General features: G+C 40.4%; 1 protein-coding gene across 2 annotated transcripts in view; it reads left to right on the top strand.

Annotated features, from left to right (window-relative positions):
- Positions 1–22,218, top strand: part of ABCA1 (ATP binding cassette subfamily A member 1) — a 119,172-nt gene that overhangs the window by 32,655 nt on the left and 64,299 nt on the right. For both annotated transcript variants that reach the window (XM_034410665.3, XM_034410667.3), the window contains exons 4-5: positions 1,534–1,675; positions 2,968–3,083. In XM_034410665.3, the coding sequence (XP_034266556.2) occupies positions 1,534–1,675; positions 2,968–3,083 (258 nt within the window). The remainder of the gene's footprint in view (positions 1–1,533; positions 1,676–2,967; positions 3,084–22,218) is intronic.

Below are 22,218 nucleotides of genomic sequence, written 5' to 3' on the forward strand. Positions count from 1 at the left end.
TAGGCTGAATTTCATCCTTGAGCATGGAAACTCACTATCAATCAAATCTCTTTATGGTCATTGACCAGCATAAGAAGGAGGGAATACAAACAATTGGTAATTTAAAAAGCTAAACAAAATAATCAGTGTTTTTACTGCTTTATATACAGTATATACTTATTTTTGGCGAGGTCTTATTATTTTGGGGCATATGGAGCAAGACGGGGCTCCTCTTGCAGTCTTACCTGATTTCCAGCTCTGTCTCCCTAACTCTAACCTGAGGAAATGGCGGGACTGACTGTGCATGCGTTTAAATATTTTTGGGCGGGGTTTTTTGGGGGGGCTTATTTTAGCGCATGTGCTCAAAAGCCCGATTGGGCTTATTTTCAGGGGATGTCTTATTTTCAGGGAAATAGAATATATATAAAATATATAGAATATATTCTTAGAATATATATATATATATATATAAATATATATTCTAAACATATGTATTTTATATGGTCTTTCACTTTTAAAATTACTAATTTTTTGTTTCCCACCCTTCTTATAGCAATAGCACTTAGACTTATATACCGCTTCACAGTGCTTTACAGCCCTCTCTAAGCGGATTACAGAGTCAGCATATTGCCCCAAACAGTCTGGGTTCTCATTTTACCGACCTCGGAAAGATGGAACGCTGAGTCAATCTTGAGCCGGTCAGAATCGAACTGCCGAACTGCAGTCAACTGGCAGTCAGCAGAAGTAGCCTGAAGTACTGCATTCTAATCACTGCACCACCATGGCTGTTATGCTGATTTATAACCCTAATAAAGATTTGATTGGTTGATTCACTGAGGTAAATTCACCGGGTGACTGGGCCAATCACTTCTCCTACCCTATCTAACATAGTGATTGTTGTTCTAGAGAAAAATATTTGGGAAAGAAAATCTGTGTGTGCTGCCTTGATCACGTGCAGGAAAAGTGGGATATACTGGTAGTCCTTAACTTGCAATAGTTCGTTTAGTGATTGTTCAAAGTCGTAATGGCATTGAAAAAAGTGGCTTATGACCATTTTTCACTGTTACAACCTTTGCAGTATCTCCCTGATCATGTGGCCAAAATTCAGATGCTGGGCAATCGATTCATATTTATAACCATTGCTGTGTCCCTGGGGTCATGTGATCATTTTTTTGTGACCTTCTGACAAGCAAAGTCCATAGGAAAGCCAGATTTAGTTAACCACCATGTTTCTAACTTAGCAACTTTTTAAATGCTTTTAAAAGTTAAAAAAAAGCCTCTGATGATCGTGCGGCTCAGCTGGCGTGGTGGGGAGGGGTGTGTGCAGGGATTTTTGCTACCGATTCTCTGAACCACCCGCCGCCATCGCTACCGGATCGGGTGATCCAGTCCGAACCGGGAGCATTTCACCCCTGGTTATAAGCCTTTGTTTCTTGTTGCCGTGTATCATATGTGTTTGAAGACTGTTTGGGTGGGGGAGGCATAACCTCAGGACAGAGGAGTTTTAAGGATGATGTCATGCAATGTCCTAAATATTTATCCTCATATTTTTAGGTCATTTTCCAAACAAGGCCATGCCTTCGGCTGGAACATTACCCTGGGTCCAGGGGATTATCTGTAATGCCAACAATCCTTGCTTTCGTTCTCCGACACCTGGGGAGACCCCCCGCATTGTTGGCAATTTTAACGATTCTATGTGAGTATTTGCTATTTATTAAACTTTGGCCTGCCAATGTGAAGAAGACAGAACAACAATGTCTTATCACCGGTACAGGCTGTTCTTTGCTGTACTCAAGGGAAGCCTTTATCCTTTAGCACAAATGAGGAGCAAAAAGGGGGAGGTTATTGGGGGTAGAGTGAATATTATAAATAAGGAAAATGTAATGCAAGCCAAATTATCTATGCCAAAAGAAAGCAAGTTACTTAGAACATCCTTTGCTTTCTACTGCTGAGGGCTACCAAGAAATTTTGGGGCTGATATTATCCTTTGCATAGGGAGAGATAGCTGTTTATTGTTTGTTAGGCCCTCTAGGTAGGCCGGATCAGGAAACAGTGTTAGTTTGATTTAGTGTTTAAGGCACCTGCTAGAAAGTAGAAAACCATGAGTTTGAATCCCACCTTAGCTGTGAAAGCCAGTGACTTTGGGCCAGTTATTCTCTTTCAGTCCAACCCATTTTGCAGGGTGGTTGCTGTGGGGAAAACAGGAGGAAGAAGGTGTGTGGAATATGCCCGCCGCCGTGAATTCTTTGTAAAAATAATAAAGGTGGGACCCAAATTAATTAATGCTACAGAACTGCCTTTATTGAGATTGACTAGTATAATTTTGCAAGTCTGTACTGAAGTGAATTAGGAAGCTTGTCTGTCTGAGTCATGTCTGAATGTTACCTCATTGTTCTAAGAAATGCTTCAGCCCCCTTGTGCTTAAGTGATGCTTCCTGTACATTTCCAACAAGGTTATCTTCCATATTCTCTATCCCATAATCCAGGTGGACATGCAGAGACCATTGCTTAATCAGAAAGACTTCAAAGAAGTCTTTCTTCCCTGATACTCATCCTGTAAATTCTTGCTTGTGGCTTCAGGAAGGCTATTCCCTCTACTCTACTTCATTGGTGATCCTGGAGATAAGACATGTTGCCTTTCTCCTCTTAAGAAACAGGGAATGGCTGTGTTTGCATGACAAGCTGAACCACCAACTAGCCAATCATATCTTCTCCTTGTTTGCTTTGCAAACCAAACCAAACCAATTCAATTAATAGATGTTTCCATGTGCTCAGAAACAACACATAGAAGCAATTTATAAACAAGTGCTTATGGGAATATGATCATGTTGACTTAGCAGAATAGCGCCCAATAATGTCAGACACAAAGTAAACGTGGATAAAGAAATATTTTAGGATTCATTTGGGGGATATTTGAAGCTGTCTCTCTCATGATGACTAATATTTTTTTCTCTTTTTGTTTCTTTGCCCTTGCCCTCATTTCTTCAGTGTTTACCGATTGTTCAATGATGCCAAACGCTTGCTATCGTTTAGCCAGGACAGCAGCATCAAGGATGTACCGCAAGTGTTGACAAAAGTCCTGAAATTTGGGAAATTTGCCTCAGGTAAGTGAACCAAAAAAGGAACATGACGCATTTTGCAGAGATTCATGTTCATGATCTAGAACAGTGGCAGCTTTTGGAAGATGTTTGGACTTCAACTCCCAGAATTCCCCAGCTGGCATTTTTCCAAGCTGGAAAAAGCTTTAGAATGGAATCAGGGCTGTATTGAAACTTCTATCCAAATGCCTGCAAGCCAAATTTTAAGCAGGAAAATCTTTGTTTCACTCTTGCAATAAAATCTTTTTGGGGGAGGACGCATACAAAGTTCTGGCAGTAACTTCCAGTAAATCACTTCCCACCCTTTTACTGTTACTTTGCCCTTGAAATAATCCTGAACAGCTTGTGCATTGTCCCCATGAAAATCAGTGGAGCTTCCTTGTAATAAAATTAGGATGTCTACCACCCTAATATGAAATATGTCATTATAGCTCCTTTGCAATTTTTTTTCTTTGAAATGTACTTTGCATATTCCTGCCTCTATCCCATAATAGTTGGAGGGATTTGAGTGGTGGTGCATACCTGTGAATGTCTGTGGCTGCTTTTTCTAGTATAGGAGCAGTAGGGGGGAAAAATCCACAAAAATGAGATGGATGAGAAAGAAAACTCTCTCTCTTGCCAGCTGGTTACTCATTTAATTGTATGCATTTGATCTCCAGCTCTTCCCGTCTATGCAAACATCTGGGCAGAATATTTTGCTGCTTTCATTACATCTAGTTCGTTCCTCTCTTCATCTCTCCAACCCCTCTTTTCTCTAGTGTAAGAATTCAGAAGCAGTCAGGAAATCCAGGAGTGGTAGGCCTCACTGGGAAGTGAAATATATTTGGAAGTATGTGGAAGTATTTGGAATACTGTGCCTAGTTCTGGAGACCTCACTTGAAAAAAAATATATTAATAAGATCGAGCAACAAAAATGGTACAAGGTCTGAGGGACAAATTTATCAGGAGAGATTGGAGAAACTGAATAGGTACAGACTGAAGGACAGAAGGGAAAGGGGGAACATGATTGAAACCTTTAAATATAAAGATGAATAAGGTTCTAGAAGGCAATATTTTCAACATTAAGTGAAAATCAAGAACAACTGGGCATAAGCTGACAGGGGGAAAGTTTAAAAGTAATGTTAAAAAGTATTCCTTCCCAGAAAGGGTATTGGAAGCTTGGAATCAACTGCCAGTAGAGGTAGAGGGTCAATCATCAGTAACTTGAGTTTAAACATGCTTGGGATAAACACATGCCCATCATACAACAAAAATTAAAAAAAAATAACTCAAAGGGCAGACTCAATGGACCACTAGGTCTTTTTCTTCTGTCAGTTTTCTTTGTTTCTATGAAACGAAAATCACTTCTAAGAATCTGCTTGTGCATTTGGGCAAATAAATCTTTTCTGTCAAAACCTGAGTTTTCCCCACTGCTTCTCACTTTTCTCCAAATTTTAAATTAAGAATAATGTTTCACAATCCTGAGGCAGCTCAAAGAAAATGTATCTGAGAAATTATAACAGAGAGCCAATGGTGCATGCATTTGTGGAGAGCTTTGGAGAGGCAAGGCCAAAAGAAAGCAAATTCTCGAGCCTCCAATTTTCTTACAACGCCTCATTCAAACAGTGATTGGAAAGGAACAAGGCATTTCTTTCAGTATGCGTGGCACTTTTCTATGGACATTAAACCTGGGGGGTGGATGGTTTTATTAGGAGGACTGTACGATTGCCCTGAGAGAGGGGCTTCTGGAAAAAGACACCCCTTGACACTGATTTTATTTGGCCAATATTACTCTGGCCTCATCTTAAAGCCACTTTATATTGCATATGTTGCAGCCTTGTCTATTTCGCGGCTTTCCCTTTTCTTTTGCCAAGCCCTAAGGAGAGGCTTTTGCTGACTGAGTGAGTGAGAGAGGAGGCAGTAAGTAAATCATCGTGATGGTTTTCAGAGTGGAAGAAAAAGGGACTTCAAATGCCGTTTTGTCACCTCAAGGGCTGGCACTCTACAAATGATGGGCGTGCGAGCAACACTTTGAAAGCATGAGAATGTTGCGTCTGACTAACAGGAATGGGTGTGTTTGTGTAAAAAGGGAGACTGTGTGAAAGACGCATTATAGGGCGAGGGCTGGAGGGGAGGGGGACCAAATGACAATGAGCTTCTCCAATTGAACTGTCTTTCCCGGAAAGATTTCCAGATGCAGAAGGCCTTCATTGGGTTGGGCAAATGGCAAAATTAAGATAATAAATAACATTGGAAAGCTGCATATTACATTTCAGTTGTCTTAGGTGCTTTATAACAATAGCGTCAGTGATATTTATTATAACCTTCTGTGCCAGGGCTCCAGGGAGAGAGGCAGAAATAAGGCTGGGAAATCATGACGTATCTCAGGCCACTTAATGGGCTTTTAGTCAAGACAAATTACGCACTTCGATTTCTCAGCGCTTACTTTTAGCTGTTGCTATTCTGCTAAGAAAAGAGTTAAACGCAGTACACCTCATAAGCTCAAAGTGACTTTTTCTGACACTAATCCTGTAAATATATATGCTGGTAAGTTAATTGGAGAAATCTGTCTATCTTTAATACGGTGAAGTAATTTGTCATTTGATATGCCTATTATTTGATGGGCTCCATATTGTGGGCATGAGTTATGGTGGACAAAAATGTGTTTGTCCTTTTAGGTTGCACTTAAATTATTTCCAGGAAAATGGGTGAGAAGCTCTTACAGCAGTGGCCAACAATTTCTGGGCTCCATCTCTGGCAAATTAAAGTGTGTGCGCGTGGGCACGCACACACATACACACAGAGTACCACTTGGCAGTAATGAAAAGTATCCTTTGGGATTAGCTAAACAATTGCTGAAGAGCACAAAGGAAGTCTTGAAAATTCTCGTGGTGTTTCTGTTTCCTTGCATGAAACGGTAAAGAATGCTAATCCTTTTACCAAGTTTGGTGGGCTGTTGGTAAAAAGGTCCCCAAAAGGGAAAGACTGTCTGGGAACCCAAAAGTGCTGGAATTTCCAAGACTAGATGGAAACATGTTTTTAAGGGGAAGAAAAAAAATAGAACAAAGAACAACAGGGACTGATGGCGAAAGGGAAGGAGAACTGTCTGCTTGAAGCAAAGACAGTTGATGCGGCAATCAGAATGCAATTCCCCGATGCTTTATTTCTCAGAAAAAAAACCCTCAATTTTTAAAGAGAATCTTCAGACCTTTGTTGATTAACTTTTCTTGCAATAGCAGCCTCGCTCCCTCCCTCCTCCTTTCACTGCCTTGCTTGCAAAGAACTTCCTGGATTTCAGTTGTACTAGGAAATTTTAGAGCAATTCCTTACCATGAAAATTATTGACGTTTGTACGATTCTATTTTTTGTATGAATATTCATCATCTTGTGCTCTGAAAGGACAGGACACAGATATGATGAAGCTTAGTCATACCACCATGTTGCTTCCCGAGCATTTTTTTTTAATCCACTATAAAGTTGGCTTGAATGAAATGTTTTTATAATACAGGGAATTGCATTTTGCTAACCCCTGAGTGAAATTGAGATATGATATTTTCTTTTGCTTTAGAGAAGAAATGTCCATGCCTCTTACAGCAGAATAAGGTCTTCTCCGTTGTTTCCCATTGGATAACCTTCCCAGGGACGTGGTGGCTTAGCTTGACGATGCTGAGCTTGTCAATCGAATAGTTCGGCAGTTCAGCGGTTCGAATCCCTAATGCCGCGTAATGAGGTGAACTCCCGTTACTTGTCCCAGCTTCTGCCAACCTAGCAGTTCAAAAGCACATAAAAAATACAAGTAGAAAAATAGGGACCACCTTTGGTGGGAAGGTAACAGCGTTTTGTGCACCGTTAGTGTTTAGTCATGCTGGCCACATGACCACGGAGACGTCTTCGGACAGTGCTGGCTCTTTGGCTTTGAAACGGAGATGAGCATACACTCCCCCCCCTAGAATCAGGAACGACTAGCACATATGTGCAAGGGGAACCTTTACCTTTAACCTTCCCAAGTTTAGTAAACTCCTGATATGGCAGCTTTTTTAAATTCCCAGTCACAGGAAAATGATAGGAGTTATGCTTCTGATGCATCCATGGAGTACCAGGTTGAGGAGGTTATTATGACCTTCCAATGAATGTTTCAATTCTTCTTGCAATTGTTTTTTCCTTATTAAACTACTTTTTTTAACCACCACTGCCCCAGTGATTCTCAAGCTCTTAGATAAATTAACTGCAAGTTTCTTCACTTGTGGTTAATTTATGACCTTTCTCATGGTTTGGGTCAGAGTATGTGCCATTATTTTCTGCCCCAAAATATGTAATTTAAGAAATTACATATTTTGTAATTTTGGATTTTCACCTGCTTGAAGTTAGAAGAGCACCACACATATTGAGTACAATCAATGGAAAATCCACACATTCACTTAGCTTCACGTTATTCTAAGATGTTTATTTTGGAGTTGCACTTTATAAGTCTTGGTCCATGACATGAGGAACTCAGCAAGCTGTGGCTAAATCAACATACCATAGTTTATAAAAACATATGAACGAGGTCAAGTGCAGTCTAATTGGTTGGATTATCTGTTTCTGCAGTGGGAAAATTTTCAAATGGCTGAAAGAACTTGCATACAGTTCTTTGGGTGGTAGGTTATAGATTGAGGATAGGATGTTTGTGCATCTTCTTGGATTAAGCATCAAGTGCCTATGAGCCTTTCTTGTTCCCGTCGCAGGCCATAGAGAACTGCTAATTTCAAACAGAAATTTGCATATGCCCCCTCCTAACAATTTCAATTCTGTAGAATTCTAAAACAGGAATTTCAGAACTTTTCCCCCTTACCATTCATATGTCTTGCTGTTGTTTCAGTGGGATCACTTTGTTTACTATCTCAGAACAGTTCTTGCCCCTTGGGTTTAGACATTCCTTGCAAGTATCAGAGCCAAGTGCTTGTGAAGATGTATCTTCTATCAGCTTGTGTTTCCATTCATTAAATCCATTTCTGGCAGATAGACAGGTATACATTTAGGGAGATTGTAGGGTATAACGCTACTAATTGCCTCAAATGCAGAGATTAGTAAACATGTTGATAATGTAGAATTAAAAAAGTTGCCTCTGGCTCATCAGGCCATGAAGTCTACAAATTATTTTTCTTAAGTACCCCAAAGACCAAGATTTTTCAGCCTACCCTTAGAAATGGATATTTCTTACCTTTGCATTTTGCTGCCTTATTTCCTGTAACCTGGGGTCAATTCATACATTTTTTTCAGTTCATGTTAATTTATGATTTATTAATATCGCCATGCTGCCACAATCCGGGATTGCAAGTTACATGTTGCACTCTCAAGTGACAACAAGCCAAGCGTATCAGGATACGAGAGGCTATATAGTTTCTTCAACCAATGTAAGAACTTTGCTGTTTGCTATTAATTTGCAGAACTCTTTGAGGGCCCAGAATAGAGCAATGTTTCTTTACCTGACTGACTGACAGTGGCTAAGCTATTTTCATCACAGTTTGTCACCATGCTATAATAGCTTGCTTGCCCCATAATGCTAATCCACAATAAGAAAGGTCCTACCTCCTGTTGAATGAGAAGCAAATAAATAGGGCATGTACTGTTTTCTAATCCTGTGTGAACGTATCATTGAAATTTGGTGGCAAAACGGCCAGGTTTAGGTAAAATTAAGCTTCTTAATTTTAGCAAAATAGCAAGTAGAAGGCTGGGCAAGAAAAATATGGGAAGTCACCATTTCTATACCATGCTTATTCAGCCCCTTTACTTCCAGAATGACTCCATATATTATGCCATTAATGTTTTGCCAAAATGTTGAGCTCTTAAGGCTAATGCATTGCAGGCTGAAAGCCAGGGATTGCAACAATTTGTCTTCCGGGTAACTCCCACCTGTAAGCTTCCCCCAAAATCACAAGAAAGGACTTGCTTTTTGCGCCAGTGCTGCAGTTTCCAACAGTTGGCAAAGTTTGGGACAGTCAGCTTTCTGATCTCTTGAACATTGTCCTGCCTTGATTTAGTGAGGGCAACCAATAGAATCCCGCTGATTTGATGAGCCCAATGCAGAAGCTTCCTGGAGGGTTAATATTTACTCTGTGAGTGCCATGCTTTGCTTTCCTGACCCACAAGGCAAGGCCCTCTGCCAATGCTCTTGAGGCCTTAGCCTTGGTCTCACTCTGTTCCTGCCCTTGGCCTAGCACCAATACAGTTATGCTCATAAGTTTACATACTCTGGCAGAATTTATGATTTATTGGCCATTTTTTAGAGAATATGAATGATAACATGAAACCTTTTCTTTCACTCATGGTTAGTGTTTGGCTGAAGCCATTTATTATCAATCAACTGTGTTTATTCTTTTTCAGTCATCATGACAACAGAAACTACCCAAATGACCCTGATTACAAGTTTACATACCCCAGTTCTTAATATGGTGTATTGCCTCCTTTAACATCAATGACAACTTGAAGTCTTTTGTGGTATGTGTAGATGAGGCTCTTTATCTTCTCAGATGGTAAAGCTGCCCATTCTTCCTGGCAAAAAGCCTCCAGGTCCTGTAAATTCTTGGGCTGTTTTGCATGAACTGCATGTTTGAGATCTCCCCAGAGTGGCTCAATGATATTGAGAATCCAGAACCTTCACTTTATTCTGCTGTAGCCAATGACAGATGGACCTGGCCTTGTGTTTAGGATCATTGCCATGTTGGAATGTCCAAGTACGTCCCATGCGCAGCTTCTGGGCTGATGAATGCAAATTGTACTCCAATATCTTTTGATAACACACTGCATTCATCGTGCCATCAATTCTGACCAAATTTCCTGTGCCTTTGTAGCCAAAACATCAGCAATCCACCTCCATGTTTCATAGTAGGAATGGTGTACTTTTCATCATAGGCCTTGTTGACTCCTCTCCAAATGTAGCGTTTATGGTTGTGGCCGAAAAGTTCAATTTTGGTCTCATCACTCCAAATGACTTTGTGCCAGAAAGTTTGAGGCTTGTCCCTGTGCTGTTTGGCGTATTGTAAGCGGGATACTTTGTGGCATTTGCGTAGTAATGGCTTTCTTCTGGCGATTCAACCATGCAGCCCATCTTTCTTCCAGTGCCTCCTTATTGTGCATCTTGCAACAGCCACACCACATGTTTTCAGAGAGTCCTGTATTTCACCTGAGGTTATTTGTGGGTTTTTCTTTGCACCCTGAACAATTTTCCTGGCAGTTGTGGCTGAAAGTTTAGTTGGTCTACCTGACCGTGGTTTGGTTTCAACAGAACCCCTCATTTTCCACTTCTTGATTAGAGTTTGAACACTGCTGATTGGCATTCTCAATTCCTTTCCTGTTTTCTACAGTTCAACTACCTTTTCCCGCAGATCCTTTGACAATTCTTTTGCTTTCCCCATGACTCAGAATCCAGAAAGGTCAGTGCAGCACTGGATGAAGGATGCAAAGGTCTGTCAGGAGGCCAGAAACACATTGACCTTTTATACACACACACTAATTACATGCAATCAGATCACAGGTGAGGATGGTTACCTTTAATAGCCATTCACACCCATTTGTGTCAAGCTGTGTGCATTTTATCAGACCACAATTACCAGGATGTGTAAACTTTTGATCAGGGTCATTTGGGTAGTTTCTGTTGTCATTATGATTGAAAAAGAGTATACACAGTTGACTGATAATAAATGGCTTCAGCCAAACACTAACCGTGGGTTAGTGTTTGGCTGAACAACTTAGTTCACATACCTTCTTGTCTTGTCTTGCTTATCTTATCAGCTTCCTGCAAATTGCTTCTGGGCATTCTGTCAACCATAGTAAGCTTTCAGTTATTATTCTTTAAATTCTTGGCGGCTGTTAATGCAATTAATTAACAGCCGTTGTTGTAAAAGACTGGTTTATTTAGTAAACTAAGGTTTGAATGGACTTTGTGTGTGCTGCATTCTTTGGGGTCCATAGCTGGGGCAGAACACTGCCTGAATTGGTAATGCATATTTACCAAATATGTATAGTGATGTTCAGCTGTGCAAGAATGGGAAAGGTGTCGGTGGTTATTTTAGTACATCTTAGGGCACCTGGCTGGGGAACTCTGCCATGATTAGATAAAAGCTGTTCTATATATTAGCTCACATTGGAGACATTCTCAGCTAGTGAGAACGCCTGGATGTTCTTGTAAAAGCTTAGGAGCTCCTGGAATCCTACTTGGTTATTGGATAGGTTAGTGGCAAGAAATACCAAGGCTGTAATCTTGAGCAATAGGTTGAAGATATCTTGCAAGAAAGCAGCGGAGATGGAGAAATTTCTTGACCGAACAATTAATCAGCAGAATGACTTGCCTCCAGAAGTTGTGGGCGTTTGAACACTGGAGGCTTTTAAGAAGAGATTGGACAACCGTTTGTCTGAAATGGTATAGGGCAGTGATGGCTAACTGTTTCTGGCCTGAGCGCCCAAAGCGTGCACGAACCCCCAAAATGTAATGTGCGTGCCCCCTGCATATGCGCCCATCCCCCATGAATGGACAGCAGAGACCCAATGACCAGCTGGCCAGTGGGAGACTTGCGCACATGTGCGGTGGAGCTGAACTGGGGCGACGGCTCACGTGTCCACAGAGAGGGTGCTGCATGCCACCTGTGGCACGCGTGCTATAGGTTTGCCATCATGAGTATAGTGTTTCCTGCCTGAGCAGGGGGTTTCAATAGAAGATCTCCAAGGTCCCTTCTAACTTTGTTATTTTATTATTCTGATTATAGTTTTAAAGAAAACTGTAAAAGAGAGTGATTTCTCTTGCCACATTATCATCTCTAATTAAATTAAATTGGGTTTGCGATGCTAAAACTTCAGCTCTGGAAAAACAAAAAAGTGGATTGAATGGTACATAGCCAAAGATATTTCCTTCAGTTTGTACTTAAGAGACATCATTTCTATTTCTCCCAACATCTGTCCTGGCTGACCTTGGAGATTTCAAGTCAGGTATCTCTTATCAGAACTTGCACAATCACTGAGGCGGCTATTTCTTCCTTTTATGAAGATGTGGGCAATGCATTTCTCACCAGTGATAAACCTTTATCTTCACCATACATTCTGTCAGCTTATTTACGGAGATCTAGAATTTAAGATAAATATTTGATTAGCATGCACAACATAAAAAAAAATAAGACTTAAAAGGTAATCTCTACCTTGCATGTTTTTTTATTATTTTATTGGCATGAATGCATGCTGGTGTGTTTCACTGCATCCAGTTTCATTCTTGAGATAATCCCAAGAAGTAGAGTTCCAAATATATTAGAATGCATCTCCTACCAGCCTGCAGAGAATAAAGAAGATGACCTTGATGGAAACATGCAGATTTTTTATTTTACTGCAAGCAACTCTTTATTAGAAATGACATAGTTCCATTCTTATAGTGGAAGCACTCAGAATAAAATGCACATAGTAGGAGCTCTGTCCCCCTCTCCTTCTCTGCCTGAGGGGGAACTAGTCCTACAGCCCATCTCCATCCAAGTCATCTTCCCTATCACTATAGAACCATTCTCCTGTCAAAACTCATAACTTGGTTTGAATGACCAAGAGTGGTGAATTGGAGACTGGGTCTGTTCTGACAGGTTATCCCCCCACCTAAACTGTGTCAGGAAATATTGGTGCTCCTGACAATACTATTGGAGGAAGAGAGAGGGGGGAGGGGGGAGGGGGAGAGAGAGAGAGAAAACGAGCTCCCACCCATTCATTTTCTTTCCACTTTTAGCCAAGCTTGTTCCCCCTTGCATTTAAAATGGTAACTACCACAAAGGCTGGTGGAAATGTTTCTGTGTCAGGCCCCAGTAATTTGTCTGAGCTAAGCTGATTCTGTCTTGGTTGTCTAAACACACTGTCAGCAAAACTTTTGTTTTGTTCACTATCAAGGGTGATTTTTTTTAAAAAAAAAAATATGCAGTACGTTTTATGATCGAGTTGTAGCTTTTCTACAGAAAAAAAAAATATTGAGATCAGCAGCACCCTTAAGAAGAGCGTATGCATGCAAGAAAGCCAGTTTTTAATTACCCTGGCCACAAATCCATATTCAGAAACTAAAGCAGGGCATGATATTCATGCTATACTGTAAAAGATGGAGAACAACATTATGGAATATATGGGGAAGGTGGAGAATCAGAATGTCGATCTTTGCCATCAGTTTAGCAATGCTTCTGCAGGCTAACGATGAGAAAAACAGCGGCCAGCAAATATCAGAAGAGTTTTAAACTGCTTGGTGGCTTCTATCATGAAAATCAGTTTGTAGGCTAATAGTTTCAAGACTTAATAAAGCACCACAATGTTCATTAATTAGGGAGAAAAGCTACCACACAGTCATGTTATCATGTTTGATCAATTCTATTCCCTTTTAGAGAAAGAATAAATCCCAGAACAGAGGGAAAAATGCTTCTGATCCTTCCAAAATACAGATTTTTGGAACTTCAAGTTGCATAATCCCCAGTCTATTTGACCATGTCATCTATTTATCTATATATGAAGATTATTATATCTAGAGAGCACCAAACCGGGGGGGGGGGGGTAAAATGTTAACCTCCAATTAAGACTTTGAATGCATTTGTTTATTTGATTTATATCGCACATTGTCTTCAGGTGATGTATGTAGTGATTCCTTCTCCTGTTTCTCCCTGCAACAACTTTGTGAATTGGTTAGAACAGGGGTCCCCAACCCCGGGATCTGTGGCCGTTGACAGGGCTGTAGCCTGTTCAAAACTGGGCTGCGGGAGAGATGGGCAAGCACGTGTGTGTGAAGTTTCACTCGTGTGTGCTTGCGCACACACACGAACCTCGGTTCACGTGAATGGAACTTGGTATGCAAGAGTGCCTCCACTTGCACAAGTGGAGCTTTGTGCGTGAGCACAAGCGACCTCCGCTCACGGGCGAAGCTCCGTTCATGCAAGCAGAAGGTGTGTGCGTGCCCACCGCTCTCAGAAATGGAGCTATGTGCGTGCATGTGCCTACCACTCCCATGACACACACACATACTACCAGGCACCTAGAAGCCAAGAGATGGCAAATTTACATGGCAAATTTCAAGTTTGTAGGCTTTACGGTTCTGGAGATTTTGTGATGATACGTGAGTGGTATTTCACTTTTATATATATAGATGATCATATTTTTATATATACAAAAAACCCTGGCTGAAAAATAATGCATATTTGCCATACTATATATATATATATAGTAAGTATGTATGTATGTATGTATGTATGTATGTATGTATGAAAACTTCTTTAAGTTTTCGCGGGTGTGTGTATGTAAAAAGTTAAAATCTCGGGTGTTTTCCCTCGTCATTATAATTTGTTAGTTAAAATGTTTAAAATCCTGGGATCTTAATGTTTAAATTAAATTAAACATTTTAAATTAAATTAAATGTTTAAATTAAATTAATCATGTGTGTGTGTTTAAAGAGAAGATAAAAACTAACAAAGATTAATAAAGAATAAAGAAAAGGAAAAGGAAAAAAGCGCAGAAAGAAAAGAAAAAAATAGATGAAACTTTCAGTTTCCCTTGGAGCAAATACAAGTATAATTACAAAGGAGTTTCTTACTCTATTGTTATGAAAAGAACCCACACTTTTTTATTATCTATTTTTTTTCTGATCATCCAAACCACAAGTTCTAAGTGCATTTTTTCCCCTCCATTTCATGCAAAAGTTAAGGGGTTCCAAATCACCCATAAATGTCTTTTCTTGTCTTTTCTTTAATTAAGATAGTCAATTTAGCCATCTCTTCAAATTCCATCACCTTCACCAACCATTCCTCTGTTGAGCCTTTTCACTTTTTGAGCATACAATAATATCACTGCGGTTGTCATATATAAAAACAAAAGTCCACGTCTAATATTTTCTAACTTTTTTTAATTGCCATACAGATTTAAAAAAACATTCTCTTTTTCACCTACAGTTCTGGAAACTTTGCAACTAACTGCAGTGTCAGAATCAAAGTACCATGTCATTAAAAACAAAAATAATTAATCCACCTTTTGTTGTGGCAAAAAGATCTCTGTTTAAAATGGCCTTTTGTGGCTTGCTGAAAGGTCATAAATAAGCATTGTCCTTGCTGGGAATCTGTTTACCTTGTTTCCTGTCAAAGCACTTAATAGCCTGGGCTTGCTCTATGCATGGAGGCATCATTAGTCCCAAGCTGAATTTTGATCTTCTATCCAATAAGTCCTACATGACCGTAACCATTCCTGATTCCTCACATAATTAGCTTTTTCTGCAACTCAGTAGCCTAACTCAGGGGTCAGCAATCTGCGGCTCTGGAGCCGCATTTGGCTCTTTCATCCCTCTGCTGCGGCTCCCAGTCGCTGGTCGGCTCCACAATTGATAGGGCTTTCAGTTAGGACAGGTAGAGGAAAAAGGTCGCCGTGCTAGGAGGAGACTCTATGGTGGGGGAACTGGACTTCCGGTTGGCTCCAGAATTGAACGGGGGGCTTCCAGTTAGGACCTTTGTGGCTCTTTGAGTGTTTAAGGTTGCCGACCCCTGGCCTAACTAGTTCTGCCATAATCCCTCTATACTGTTGGCTGACTAGCTTTCCTTCTGTATTTTTCAGTTTTTATTTAAAATTAGGCCAAAGGCTGAGTGAGTTCAGCATTCTTTATTATAGATATACATTATGGTAGCAAAACAGTTGCATTCAGAAAGTGTGCGTGTTAAATAGGAATGGTGTTGGTGTAGTAGCCCTTTTCCTCTGTTCTTCCCTAGCAACATACTGTTGATGGATGAGTTGACTCATCTCCTTTCTTAATTTTTTTTTACTTCTGCTACAGAACCAAGGTTGTAGCTCGCTTTAGTCACTATTTGCTAGTTGGACGTAGTGTGCTAAATTATTATTTAATCATGGATTTCTGAATGAGCAGTGATTTGGGGAATTTACCACCTCCTAAACAATAAGCTAAGCCATGTTTATAAATTACACGTTTGGGTTCAGATAAGACATGTAAACCCATAAGCAGGGGTGAAATTCAGCCGGTTCTATCCGGCTCAGGCAAACCGGTAGCGGTGGCTGTGGGAGGCTCCGCCCACCCACGCCATGACGATGCTTTTTTGTGATGATTTTAAGCCTCTGCGCATGCGCAGAAGGCTTTGTCCACGCGCGGACAATGCACACATTTGCGAACCAGTAGGGAAGGTAAGTGAATTTCACCCCTGCCCATAAGCAACATAAAAGGAGCCCTGGTGGCACAGTGCTTAGAATGCAGTATTATAGGCTAACTCTGCCCATATGTTCAATCCTGATGGGGCTTGAGGTTGACTCATCCTTCTGAGGCCAGTAAAATGAGGACCCAGATTGTTGAGGGCAATATGCTGACATTTTAAACCACCCAGAGAGTGCTGTGATCTATTGTACGACTTAGATCAATATATACTGACCTAGATCCAACTTTTCCTTTCCATGGTCATGACCAGTCTTTCCACAGCCACCCCTCTCCTTTCTCTCTAGTCTCTTCTGCAATGCTGCTCAGCCTATATCATATAGTTAGCTTTGTCTTTTCAATTCAGTTTTAGTCTGAAGTTATCCATTGTCTCATTCTTTGATCCTCATTGCAAGGTGTTTACCTCAAATGGCTTCTGCTTTTTAATATGAATTTGCAGCAGGCACGCACATTTCGAAATTCATGGTTAGGCAAATGGGATGTAGCCTTACTTTTATGGAGCAAAAGAAAGCAAAATAATGGAGCCAACGAGCAACACAACTTCACACTAAAGGAGGGAAAGACGATCAACCCCTACGTGCTAAAATCTGAAATAGTGCTCCTGTGATTTTCTATAAGTGTTATGGAAGGTTGGATGTCCTCCAGGAGGCAGATCTAAATGCTCCTTTCCTTAGCTATATAGATTAATTTGTAATGGCTAAACTTATTCATAATTGAAAAATAAACCAATATTTTAAAACTATTTATATACTATTTCAAGCCTTGCTAAATATGTATATCAGAACCAGGAATCTGATTATAAGAAACGGGATGCTAGAGTGGAGCACACTTTGATCTCAATTGTTTTGGGGAAGACAGTGACATTATATTGTAGAAAAAGACACTTCTGATTTTGCCAGTCATAAGGGGTTCTCCGTGATTTCTTCTCCATAGAAAAATATATCATTCCTATTTGGTGTTGGTTTCCTTCTTGTAAAATGCAACCCTTCTGGCCTTTCACCTTAGACTGTAAGCCTGCCATAATTTACAGTAGCAGAACTGATGTATATATATGGTATGGTCTACCCAAGAGCTATGAACAGTAAACATTAAACAGTGACGCTTGCAACCTATTATGTTTATGATGCTATCAGTTATATCTGTGGCTTTAAATTCCATTTCTGGATCAGAGGGCACAAAGGGTGGGAATGAGGCTTTGTGTTGAATATATATATGGGAAGAAGATTTATCAAGTCACAAGTCTGAAAATGACAAGCTTTCCTTAGGGCTAAGACAATTCAGAGTTTCTCTTCTAAGACATAGCAAGAAAAATCTGTAATAATCCTAGCTAGATGTTCTCCATTTTCTCCTAGGTAGAGAATGACTGTCTACCATTGTCTATATTTTGGTAATAGGTCGGATTGATTACATGGGGCTATTTCCAACCAAAATTCACAATGGGATGCTTACCTTTCAAATCCTGCCAGATTTATAACACAAAGTTTCTGGGAGAATGTTTGTGTCTATATCAACCTAATTTAGCTTGAGATCTTCTTTAAAGCTAATCTTCTAAGTGTGCTCAACATCTGAGATAAGGCAGACAGTATCCAGAATCTGTGTTTTCTACGGTTGGTGCCTCATTTTTAAAATGATTATCTCCCTGGGACAGTGGTGAAATTCAAATTTTTTTACTACCGGTTCTGTGGGCGTGGCTTGGTGGGCGTCGTGTGGCTTGGTGGGCATGGTTTGGTGGGCGTGGCTTAGTGGGCGTGGCAGGGAAAGGATACTACAAAATCCCCATTCCCTCCCCACTCCAGGGGAAGGATACTGCAAAATCTCCATTCCCACCCCACTCTGGGACCAGCCAGAGGTGGTATTTGCTGGTTCGCCGAACTACTCAAAATTTCCACTACTGGTTCTCCGAACTACTCAAAATTTCCACTACTGGTTCTCCAGAACCTGTCAGAACCTGCTGGATTTCACCCCTGCCCTGAGATAAATGCTATTAGCTAAGACAACTTTGAATGTTTTTATTTTAATGAATGTTTAGGTATGGCTTGTCAGTGTTTTCCTTTCATTTTGGAAGCTTTGCTAAATATGTATATCGGAATCAGGAATCTGTTTATAAGAAATAGGATGCTAGAATGGAGCACATGTTGATCTCAATTGTTTTGGGGAACACAATTTGTATCAAACTGTTTGGCAGGTGCCTCCAGCCATGCAAGATTTTTGCAGATTTATCCCTAATATATTATGGTGGAGTAGAGGATCCACCATCTTCATCAAAATAATAAGCTCCATGTTTTTTGTTGTATACAAGAACAATACATGCATGATAACAAAAAAATGGAGCTTGCATTACATGTGTGTAATTTTCCTCTCCCTTGTCCCTTCCCGCATGGATGTCATTGGAATGGAAATTTTTTAAAAGTTTTTTTTCCCCTTCTATCAGCTTTCTTGTGATCCGGAGAGGAAGTTGTTTTTTCCACTGATAGCAGAGAAGCTTGCAGTGGGGTGTTTACATAACAGTCTCCTGAATAGTATCGGCAAGGGAACTAACCCATTACATCTTGTTTCTAGTGGCGCAAGGATGCTTCAGGACTAAAATCAAACTTATTTTATTTATTTTTTCAAAAAAGTTTTTTATTTTTATTTTTAAACAAACGGTACTTCGTTATTCAATCAGTGTGTCATCTGAGTACAAAATTTTGTGTCATCATATTCAACATTTACCACCATTATCTTGATACATATGCATCTTTGCTTTTACATTTTAATTTAATTTATTACAACATGTTCTTTCCAAATTTCTTACATTTTTTTCTACTTATTGTCTATATTCAATCTCTATCCATTGGTAAAATTGCCCCCATATATTGTAATAGTCCGATTCTTCCTTTCCTTTAATTGCCATTGTCAATTGATTCATTTCTGCACATTCTAATATTTTCTTAATTACCTCACCCTTTGTAGGAATTTTTTCCGCTTTCCAATTTTCTGCAAATACAATTCTCGCTGCAGTTATTACATGTATGATCAAATATACATTTTCTTTACTAAATTTCTCCGGTAAGATACCCAACAGGAACAGCTTCGACTTTAAAGGGGCCTGGTGGCTCAGCAGACTAATAGCATTATGATTAACACCAGCTGTCTGCAATTACCGTAAGTTCGAATCTCACCAGGCTCAAGGTTGACTCAGCCTTCCATCCTTTCTAAGGTAGGTAAATTGAGGACCCAGTTTGTGGGGGCAATAAGCTGACTTTGTATAAATATACAAAAGGATGAAGGCTATTGCTTAACGCATTGTAAGCCGCCCTGAGTCTCTGGAGAAGGGCAGCATATAAATCAAATTTAAAAAAAAATCAATATGTTGCTGTGCAGGGGTGGGTTCTACTTACCTTTACTACCGGTTCGCAACGGGGCCAGGCACGCGCGCTCGCTTCGCTCGCGCATTTTGATAACATCGGAGTCAGTGGGCGGAGCCTTCCTCCGGTTTTACTACCGGTTCTATAGAACTGGTGCAAACCAGGGGCAAACTATCACTGTTGCTGTGTCATTTTCTCTATGTTCAAATTTTTGCCCAATAATTTCTCATTTCTGTCCACCACATATGATAGTACAATCCTGGTATCTGGTGGCATTTCCAACATTTAGCTGGTTTATCTTTAAACATTTTTGCCAATTTTTCTGGTGACATGTGCTATCTAAATCAAACTTATTTTAGAGATCCATAATTGGATTATCCCTCCCACCAAAGTTGTGGGAAAGAGACAATCCCCGGCTACTGAGCCTGTGGGCATAATAGGAATTGAAGCTCCAAACATTTGGAGGGTACAAGTTGCCTCTCTATTCTTTGCTGTGACACCACAATATTTCTTTTTAACTTTCTTCCCAAACGTCGTCTTTTCCCCTCCTCTTCTTTTTTTCCTCTAATCAAATTGACTCGAGACTATGACAAATAGCTCTAAAAGGGTTTTCATCCTCAAGTAACCTCTCACTAGCTTTAGCCAAGCCTTTGTCTCAAACCATCTGCTGACGGTGATTATTTTGCTTATAAGGAAAAAAAAAAAAGCGACAAGGAACTAACTGGGCAAGAGAGCATTGACCGACAGTAACCCCGGAAAGTTCATTCTTGAGCTGAAGACTAGAAAGTGCTGGGTTTTTTTTTCTTTGCCTCATAATCTTCTACCTGGATTGGTGTTTGCCAAATTGGGTCTGACTAAGACAGGAATAGTTTGGAATAGCATAAAAGGAGAGAAGAGAGTCCATTTTTCTTAGCCTGTGGAACTTCTGCCTTCTTTCCATTCCTCCTCCAGAGACACTTCTTGTCCCAATCTTCCTCTGCAGGTCCTGGGATTCTCATTCCAGGCAGTCTTGAGCATTTATATATTTATAAACCTTTTGAGCAGATTATTTTTTTTAAAAAAGCCAGCTAGTCTTCTTGAAGATCCGACACGCTTTTTCCACCTCTGTGATCCAATGCACACTGCTAAGGTACCTTCTCCAGTGTGGTGCTCTTCAAAAAATGCTGGGATTGCAATTCTTACAATTCCTACTCATCATAATTATGGATTTTTCCATAGAGAAAACAGCATGGCAAAACAGAACACAAATAAAGTCATTCAAAGAGGGCCGGGTGGTTTTTCAAGGGCAGGGTTAACACTTTTGCGATACACAGATCATCTTCTCATCTTCTCAAAGAACATATGTACTTTCTTAATTATCTGTAATTCTGAAAGTGTTTTAATTGTTTTTCTGGCAGATGACATTTCCCCAAAGGTAGCTTGTATGTTGTTACCAACTGGCCTAAGTGGCTAAAAAATTGGGAAAGAGGTTTATAAAACCCATAAATTACACTCTGATTCTTTTGAATTTTATACCTATTATGCCTTAATTAACTTTCTAAAAACAGTTGTCAGGCGGGCCATTACAAAAGATAAGGGCCCTCCAGCTGAACTGGCAGCTTAAATAAAGCCACAGTAGCGAGGTAGAGATTAGACTGTCTTCATTAGCCAGAGATACAGTTAGGAGTGATTCAGGCCAGAGGCCTAATTCAAGCCTAATTAACCTTGATTTAAGAGAGGGGGAGAAAACTTGTTTCACAGAGCTTTCTGAATCCATCCCAAAAGTTAAGTGGCCCAAGCCAATCCTTAATGCAAGTCAAGACTATACCTATTTTTCTTCTCCCTGCCCTTTAGCATTATAGGTATTCCTTAACTTACAACTGCAAATGGAAACGGAATTTCCATCACCAACCGATGCGGTTAGCACGACCTCATCACTTAGCGAAGGCAATCCCCGCAGTCCGAGTTGCCATTATTAACTTAATGCCAAAGCTGTTAGCTGAGGCAACTTTCTGCCAGCTTCCCACAACCAAAGTTAGTGAGGATAGTGGCAGGACATCGTACCAAGCTAGCAGGTAGGTAACTCTCTACTGCCAGGTGGGGCAGGGAATGAGAGGGTGTACAGGGGTTCAGGTGAGGGTGCAGGAGAGACATGCCCATGTCAGGAAGGGTGCACGAAAGGTGCTGCTCAGGTCGGGGTGCAGTGTGGATTGAGGAGAGTGCATGGGAGTGTGAATAGTTAGTGTAGCATGATCATATAGTGGCCGGACAAGTGTGTGGGCGGAAGAAACTCAACCAATGACTTGCCAGCTTCCCCATTGACTTTCTGGAAAAGCCAGCTGGAACATGTGATTGTGGGGTATTTCTCAACTGGTCATAGATGGGAGCAGATTGCCAAATGCCCAGATCATGATCATGTGACTACAGGGGCATCAGGGGCATTCCAAGGACAAGGCATAACCACCATTCATTCAGTACTCTCATAACTTCAATTGCTGAACAAATGGTCATAAATCGAGGACTACCTGTACAGTGTATTTGATATCTCGTCATGTTAAACTGGCTGTACTACATGAGAACTCATAGCGGTACCCGACATGGATAGATGGAAACAAAAATGTCTCTTTCCTTTCCGTGTACATTACAGAAGCATTTTGGG

Source organism: Pantherophis guttatus, chromosome 2 (assembly GCF_059756535.1).
Source record: "Pantherophis guttatus breed Tessera chromosome 2, ASM5975653v1, whole genome shotgun sequence".
NCBI lineage: Eukaryota > Metazoa > Chordata > Lepidosauria > Squamata > Colubridae > Pantherophis > Pantherophis guttatus.